The sequence below is a fragment of the Onychostoma macrolepis genome, chromosome 01, assembly GCF_012432095.1.
Source record: "Onychostoma macrolepis isolate SWU-2019 chromosome 01, ASM1243209v1, whole genome shotgun sequence".
Taxonomy (NCBI): domain Eukaryota; kingdom Metazoa; phylum Chordata; class Actinopteri; order Cypriniformes; family Cyprinidae; genus Onychostoma; species Onychostoma macrolepis.
In genome coordinates this window covers 29,928,520-29,937,711 of record NC_081155.1, presented here as the reverse complement: position 1 = coordinate 29,937,711, position 9,192 = coordinate 29,928,520, and the positions used below count along the sequence as shown (strand labels likewise).

The following is a 9,192-nucleotide window of genomic DNA, read 5'->3' as shown; positions in this document are numbered from 1 at the left end:
ATTCTAGCACAAGTAGGCTATCATCTCCCCATTTAATTACACAGCTGTCTAGAAGCAATGGGATTTTACAGAGATCTAATTTTATTTATTTCCTGTGCACAAACAGCAAAATTTAAATTAAATACAATTATTTTAGACATTTTAACATGCCAATAATGCAAGGTAACCATGATGTTAGGGTGATTTCAGAGTCCCTTTTATTCCAAATTATTTCAGAAACATGTCACTGACCAAGTCCAGTAATGAACACAATAATTGAATACTTGATTTCAAGTTTTTATTGATCTGTGTACATGTTATTGATCTGTTTTGCACTAGAATCTCCTCAGCTCTTGCAGTGTCTGCAGGTCCCTAATGTAATCTTCAAGACCACTGCTACGCTGAAAACAAGTCATTGTCACCAAGCAAGAATGAATGCCTGTATAAATGTATGAAATATTGTTAAATTTATTGTGAGGATTATTATTTTTTAATAAAAATAGGCCTATATGGATGTTTTAGTTGTTAAATGCAAAATAATTAGGCTCATTCAACTGGAATCATAATGTGATCTTGTGAACTCGATGCTCCTCATTAGCCTGACAAGTCCTGGCTGCCTGTTCATGGCAAAGAGACCCATGAAAGAATGCAAAGCCTTGTTACCCTTATATAACATCTCGCGCCTTTAATGAGTTGCATTGCAATTTATGTTTGCACGAAACTGGGCATACATCTGAGTGGCCCAAAGCGCAGCATGTGTCCCAATTGTTTGGTTCAAATATGATACGTGACAGATTCAAGTGCAAGTGTATGTTGAGAGCGTTTCCATTTGCTCATCGGATCATTCGGAATCCGAATTAAAGAAAACGTGATGTTGCATAAGCATCCAACGTTAGGGTTAGAGCCTATGTGACATTTAAATATTTGCTATACGTCACTGAAAGCATATATATAATAAGATGAGGATCGAGCAAGCACTCGGTGCAGAACGGAAATCCTCTAAAATCACCAGCCAGTTCATTGGATGATGAGCGCGGTACACAGCATCTCCAGGAGAACATCACGCATCTCCAGACGAGCATAATACATCTTTAAGGAGCTCTGCCTGCCGGTGCATCCATTGGCTAGCTGGAGGTTCCACTGGGTCCTGTGATTGGCCATACTTAATGATTCTTGGCTTATCATTTGCCCATGTAATTTACTATGAATATTGTGTGCAGGCGGAAAAGCTGCTGATAAGTTTGAAATAGCTTAGTCCTGGGTAAGACGTGTGTGTGCGGGGAAATTATATTTTCTGGGCTGATATTTTTCCATCACCTAGTGGAAATGCTTCTATCCTGGATTCGGATGGGTAGGAATGGTCTCAGTTGGATATTCACCATGTAGATATTTCTGCTGCACGTTTGGAGAGGACTATTACGCAAAGAATGTTTTGCGCTAAACTGAAGGATCTTAAGATTGCGGGTGAATGCCCGTTTTCTATGGTCGTTGGAAATGAAGAACCCGCGGACTTTGAGGAAAGCAGTGCGGTGAATGTTGTGCCAGTATCCAGAGAGGTGCAGGGCACAAACACAAACATTCTGCCCAGACGCAAAATAAGCCGGAGCAAAGTTAATCTGCATTCACTGGGCGAGAGCATCCGAAAACTGGTGTGCCCGGAGGTAAATTCATATGTTTGATGTGTCTAATTCACCGGATGAAATTTTGCAGCAAATTCTTATACATTGCATTGGAAAAATTGTTTTATATCTGCGTTATATCCAGTGTACACATGCAACGCGCGCAAATGGAATATTAAGAAAAATGTGCTAGACACACAAACGACTGTTATCAATTTTAAAAAAACACAATAGCTATAATATTAATGTATTTTCTTTTTCTTTTAGTTCGAAAAATTACGAAATGCATTGCTCAGAGTTATGAAACAGCAGATAGACATGAGTTGGTAAGATGTTCTTTTTCATTATGAAAAAATCGACAATTTGTCGATCATTTACAATTTCCATACAGAATTATTGTGTTATTGTGTTCATTCTCATGACAATATGTAATAATTGTACTGCATCAGTATTTTTCCTCATTGTTTTATACATTACATGCATTAGCCTATAATGTTGTCAATGTGAATAATTATATAGCTTACATTAGATTATATTAATACTGTATATGCTGAAATGCAGCCTATGTATTTGTTTCCTAGTTCAACCTCAAATTCAAAAGTGTTCTAATGTTGTTCTCCTTACTCCATTCTACATATTAATTTATTGACTATAGTTCTGACGTGTCTCAGACAATGGACAATGCTGAACAATTATCAGATGTTATGAGAAACTTCTCACTTAAAACAGGTAAGAAGAGGCATTAAAAATGCATATTTATATAACCTTAATATTCATTAAATTTTTTAATGAATTATACTGATTAAATCCCAGATATCCCCATGGATACGCTAAAGATTTCTCTGGGTCTGGAGGTGTTTCGGGACTGTTATGAGGAGGACGGTCATATTCTCCGTGTGGTGGGGGGAGCTCTCCATGATTTTCTCAACAGCTTCAACGTTCTCTTAAAGCAGAGCACACCACCCACCCCAGAAGTTCAGCGTTACATCCACCAAGCCTCCATCCTCTGCCTGGACAAAGATCCAGGACTCCTAACCGTCTATTTCTTCAATCCCCTCCCCACCACCGAGCTCTTCTTCTCGGGTATCATCCAGGCGGCGGCGTGTTTGCTCTACTGCACACGGGTGGAAGTCAGAATGGATGTTGGGGGTAAAGACAGTGGTGCTCTACAGGCCAATCATCAGCCTCATCTGCTGTACTCAGTAGTAGTGAGAGACGGCAGAAGCCTCACACCAAGCCCCATGAGGACACACTCATCTGGAGACATTCCACTCTCACTGCTCTACTCTACTTTTCCCTTCCACATTCTCTTAGATCAGGAAATGAGCCTGATGCAGATTGGAGATGGCTTGAGGAGGAGGCTCGGGCGATGCAGAGACGGGCAAAGGAGAACTGTTTTCAACGAGCACTTTGCTATTGTTTCACCTGAGATACGAGCCAGCTTCCAGGATATTTTAACCATGCTAAACACCCAGTTTGTGCTACGGGTGAAACAGCATGGAGCGAGCTCTGCTGACAGCCCTGGAAAGGTATTTTTTGTTTTACCGTTTCTCCCTCTGCAATAAGGTTGCCCTTGTGTCCTATGTATTAAAATGCTGATGCTAACAACGGCCACCTGTTACGCGTGAAACTGCTTACCTGGGAAATTTTAAAACATCAAGTTTATTGCTTAGCTAAGACAAGGCAAACAGAGTGAGGAAAAAAACACCTAAGTTTGCAGCTTTGAATGCGTTCGTATGCTGGTTTGCATTTGAAATGTGAAGAACTGAAGGTCTATGTGTCATTTTATCACACCGACATCAAAGAGAAAGAGGAATCAAAGATTGCCTTGGGTTTCATGTTGATTAGACAATTAAAAAGCGCAACATGATTCAACTAATCAGTGCAAAGTAATTAGTAGGATTTTTCCTCATAGGTTTATCTTCATGCAGATCTGAGATGAGTTTTTATGAGGTGGTCGAGGGGATTTTTAATGGCAAGTCTCAGTTTCTTGGGTTGCAGATGATCAGTACAATAAGGGCAATGCAATAAAGTCCTGTACCACGCAGATGATGAAATGAACATGGCGGTAAATGTCAAGACGTGGAAGGCCCCTCAAAGCCTCTATTAATGAGATCTACCCTTACGCTCACACAAAAGGAATAGCATAGCAACCTCATCCAGTAGATTCATTTAGGAAACATACAGTACACACCAAATACATTACTGGTACAGAGGCATTATTATAAGTTTGTGCATTCATTTGGTTCATGTAGAGTTTAGTCTTATGTTATTTCCTTTATTAGTGTTAAAGTGTCCTTTTACAAGTTTTTCTAAAGACCAATGCTGTTGGTTTGATACAGTCACATTGAATTCATTTCATTTTCACCTCTTGATTAGCTGGTTGAAAAAAAAAAAGAGTGTAAATATTGCCAACAAAAAGATTTCGCTGAAATAACCCTAATGAAAAATAAATATACTAAAATGCATTTGAAATACATTTATTTCATGCTAAGTATACTACAAATACATTTGCATATTGTGCACTTACTGTAATAAAAATACCCTGCAATTGTACTGTTGGTGTACTAAACAGGTATACTTAAAGTCTGCTAAATTGGAACAACTAATTTTGTGCTTAATGCACTTTAATTGGGTGGAAGTAGTGCTGATGTCACACAAGTATATTTGATTGTGCTAAAATGGAATTATTGCAAGTATACTTTAGGTACACTTTAAATTTCTTGCATTTAAAGACAGATATTATTCAAAGATCATACAATCCTCATCAATAATGACATTAAAAGACATTTTAGGTTTAATATTAAGACATGTGCATTGTGTAGTAGTACTCCAAATAAAGTTTAATTATAATATTTATATCAGTAAGTCTCGAGTGAAAAGTCAGTAAATATGTTAATAGATTTGAACTATACTTAGTATGAAATAAATGTATTTTAAATATATTACTTGGAAGGCACATGGACATCATTCAGCAAAGAAATGATTTCCATATTTCCAATTATTTTCCTAAATAAAACTATGAACTCAAGCAGCTGGTATAGGGTTAGGAAGACTTGACATTCTGGAACATCAAAATCAATGTGCAAGCTAAGTGCATATTGAATACCTTTGAGAAAGATGAATGATATGATGTTATATTCAAAGTCATCTCATGAGAAAACTATTTAACATTTTGGCAAATTGGTGGCAGATTTGTATGAAAATGTACAAAGATTCTTTTGTTGTTGTTTTTAGAAAAATGAAGGTCCACTTGTAACCCCATGCCCAAACCAAACCATCAATGTGGCAAAAGCAGATAGTATGAAAATGTGAAAAAGACTGTATGAAATTCATTAGAATTCACCAAAACATAAAATAGCTATAAACTGCCACGAGAGTGTTATTTTAATATATTATATTACACAAACTATATTAACGTAACCTATACTATAATAAACATATATATATACTGTATATATATATATATATATATATATATATTATTATTTTATTTTTTTTTTCTATATTGGTCTCATTTATAACAAACTAGTCCCAAACTAAAATGAATTAATTCCCATTCTCCCAACCCTCTCATTGTAGCATATGGACCTGAAGGGGCAGATGATCTTCATGTCAGAAATGAGCGCTCTCCTCTTCCTCGGCTCTCCGTGTGTGGATAAGCTGGAGGAGTTGACAGGCCGGGGCCTCTACCTCTCTGACATCCCCATCCACAATGCTTTACGAGATGTTGTTCTGGTTGGGGAGCAGACCAAAGCCCAGGATGGACTAAAAAAACGTCTGGGTAAAGCCAAAGCTGCCCTGGAACAGGCGCACCAAGCCCTGGAAGAAGAGAAGAGGCGAACGGTAGAGCTGCTCTTCACGATATTCCCAGGGAACGTCGCTCAGCGTTTGTGGCAGGGACTTCCTGTGCAGGCAAAAAAGTTTGATCATGTCACCGTGCTGTTCTCAGATATCGTAGGCTTCACTGCGATCTGCTCACGATGTACGCCCATGCAGGTGGTGAACATGCTCAGTGAGCTCTACACTAGGTTTGATCACCACTGCGGTGAGCTGGATGTGTATAAGGTGGGTGAAATTGCTGTATAGCTGTTAGCTCCAAACAAATAAAACTGTGTAGAACGACTGATAAGTGTTAAATTCCTCCTGAATGATGAATAGTGGTGTTTTTGGTACCGTGCACAGTCTTCCTTTTTGGGTATTTCAGCTTCAAACTAGCAAAACAATGGTGAATAAAATGGGGCTGTTTTTTTTTTTTCTTCACAGATTGCAAAAATATTCTCCTTCAACTTTATCTTGAGGCCCTTGGGATTTTTGAACGACCATTCACATGAAATCTTTAAACCAAACAATAATTAATTTCATAAACCGCCGGGAGGTTCGCTAATGTAATCTGAAGCAGAATTTCCCATACGCATGCAGCAGAGATGAATTTTATGTAAAAGACGGTGGAGGTAAAGTTTAGCTTAGTGTCTGGCTTTGCTTACATTCTTACAGACAGCTATATCCTAAAATAGATTCCGCTCTTGTCTTCTCCCAACATATCTCAGCTGGTTCATGATGTATTTCTCAAACATCTCCAAACTGGATGTGCAATAACAGGGTATTAATGTCTCTCAAGCTGTCATGATGTACTATTTTGTTAACGTAAAGTTAGTTTGTTATAGCTGGTTTCAAAATAGCTAACTTTCAACACTGAATCTTCTATGTTCACATTGTAAGAAACAGCAAATTATCAATAGTCAGTTAATGTAAACTGGTGCATGGATGGGAATGCACTATTGAGCTTTTAGTATTATGCAAAAAATATAATATAATAATATAATATAAAATAATTATTTAATATTCTTAATTATTTAATTAAAACATGGTGTGTGTGTACGTATGTGTATGTGCACTTGGATGGGTGAAACGTCACTTTTTCACTTTAAATTAAATATTAATTGTAATTGTTGCGCAAATGCAGACTGTTCTATTAATTGGTTTTAGCTAATACATGGATGTCACATGAGAGGGAAATCAGAATATTACGGCATGAACCTTGAATATACCCAGAGGTGTGTTATGAAATATTTAGCACTCTGCTCTCGTAACCTTTCATATGTCCTCATTTGTGCATTCAAGGTGGAAACCATTGGCGACGCGTACTGTGTAGCTGGAGGCTTACACAAAGAGAGTCCGACCCATGCTGTCCAGATTGCTCTCATGGCTCTAAAGATGATGGAATTGTCTGATGAGGTCACGACTCCCATGGGGGAGGTTATCAAGGTTAGTGCTTCATCAGGTTTTTCTACATGTTGTGTAGTTATGGCATGGATATGAAAGAGTCAAATGTTCCATGTAATTTTTTACATTTTATGTTTTGCGTGATTTTCTAAATCTTTTCTCATTAGTAACCTTTGCTAGACTGCTGAGTTGAAACAAAATAATGCAACATAATGTTTCAGCAGTGTTTTTGGTTAGTAAAATAAGAAATTCTTAATTCAACTCATTAGAATGCTTATATATTTTTGTGCAAACAAACTCCCACTACGAAGGGTGAATAATAAGGTCATATCTAATGTATCCTGTTTTAGACTCAAAAATAGGCATGATCAGTTTTTTTCTTAACAGTGCAATTGTGAAGTGGAATTAGTTATCAGATTTAGAATTAGATCATGAATACTGCTGCTTTATAGATACAAAACTATGATAATTTTTAAAGCTTCTGAATTATCATTGTTTAAATGATAAATATATTTCAGAAACATTACAGGGGACTAAAAGGGGACTAAAATTAGCAATAAAGAATATAAAAAGGATATTTGAGAAGAAAGATGTGAAGAAAACATTTTTGCTTTGTTTTATTCTCAGATGCGTATCGGAATCCACTCTGGCTCGGTTTTGGCTGGTGTAGTCGGTGTTAAAATGCCCCGCTACTGCCTTTTTGGCAATAACGTCACATTAGCCAACAAGTTTGAGTCCTGTAGCCTGCCAAGAAAGATTAACGTCAGTCCCACCACATACAGGTATAAACAGAGACATCTATCCTGTTTGTTTATTCTGTATTCAGAACTTACTGGCAAGTGTGTTTGACTAAATGTTTGTTTTATTATTTTACAGTTTTGAATTTTAAGTGAGGGTAAATTTATTTTTACACGTTATCGAGAACAACAGTGAATCAGTTGTTGTACAATAAGGTGTGAGCAAAACAACTGCATTCATTTTAAATGAACAAAAAACAGGAACATTCCACCAAATGGATCTGTGTTTTTTATGTTTAAGAAAGAATAACACATGAAGATCTTCCTTATTAAATCATTTCTGGATGAGCCAAAACAAGTATTTTAAGTATATTCCACTCTGTTAGAGGTGATTTAGCACTAACAGTTTTACTGTGTACCTGCATGTGGGTTTTAGGACAATTTGTTACTTCTCTCTGATTTCAGATTGTTAAAAGATTGTCCAGAGTTCACTCTCATCCCCCGGACAAGAGAGGATCTTCCGCCCAACTTCCCTGCCGACATCCCTGGAGTTTGTTACTTCCTCCAGGCTCACGATCAAATGACAAGTGCTGCGTCTACTGGCTGTGCTACAGACGAAACTCAACCCAGTGGATAAAAAAAAACAAAAAAACATAAAATGTTTAAGACACAAATGCTGGAAACAGTGGGTTAATACTGCCTGTCACTCTGTGTATCTTTTTAGTTGAGCCAGAGGTAGTTTATCATCCAACTGTTGAATGTTGCCAAAAAGCTATCAAATAACACTCGTTAGAAGGGTTTTACTGTGCACAGTTTTTGTTCACAGTAGTGTTGGTTTAAAGCCTCATATTTTTGTTTGGCAGAACATCTTTTGTTTTAATAGTTTATGTTGTAGCAATGTTTATGTTGTAGTTTAATTTAGTTTATGTTGACTTCCTGTCTGTATACCAAAAATCTAAAAAGCAGAGAATGTCATCCACAGTTGTATTTATAATGACTATTTCTTTAAATGCTACAGAACCAATAGAGTGAATCATTTATTGTGTATGGGGCAATTAGTATCAATTCAATAGTCTGAATAGAGCACATTTCATTGTAGTGCACCACACAGTAAAGGGGGAGAAAAGCACACAGTAAAGATTCATAATAGCAGAGCCCCACCACAGTCATCCTTAAAGTAAACATTGTGACTTTTTTGTATTGTTATAGATCTGTAATAAACATGCTTTACTCAAGGTTTGGTTTGTTTAATGTCTGTGTTTCAATGCGACCTGCTCTTTTCATGAAAAGAGTGAGACCACAAAAAGATAACACTGTTGCATTATTCTAAATTATGTTGTCTCCTAAGATTTCACATAACAAGTCCTAACGATGTTTAAAAATGTTGTTAAACAAAACAGGGGTCATGTGGGTTATTTTATTTTTCTAAAATAAGATTAACATGCTTCATAAAAAGTAATAATGTATCAGAAGCACAATATAAAAATGCTGTGATAAACCTGTCTGTGCCTAAAATACCACGCTGTGGTGAATTTCATTCGGCTACTCTGTATTCATCACTACATAGGCCTATTATTAAATATAAAATTCTAAAAGAAGTGAATAAATTAGTATTTCTTGCTATCACAGAT

The 9,192-nt window shown here is 36.8% G+C and overlaps 1 protein-coding gene across 1 annotated transcript; it reads left to right on the top strand.

The window, feature by feature from the left end:
• The first annotated feature begins 792 nt into the window (after positions 1 to 792).
• On the top strand, positions 793 to 8,764 carry gucy1a1 (guanylate cyclase 1 soluble subunit alpha 1). The gene is made up of 8 exons (XM_058788880.1): positions 793 to 1,640; positions 1,866 to 1,924; positions 2,254 to 2,327; positions 2,412 to 3,127; positions 5,181 to 5,666; positions 6,723 to 6,866; positions 7,452 to 7,606; positions 8,027 to 8,764. The coding sequence occupies exons 1-8, from the start codon at positions 1,407 to 1,409 to the stop codon at positions 8,196 to 8,198; spliced, it is 2,040 nt and encodes a 679-aa protein (XP_058644863.1). The 5' UTR covers positions 793 to 1,406; the 3' UTR covers positions 8,199 to 8,764.
• Positions 8,765 to 9,192: the final 428 nt, after the last annotated feature.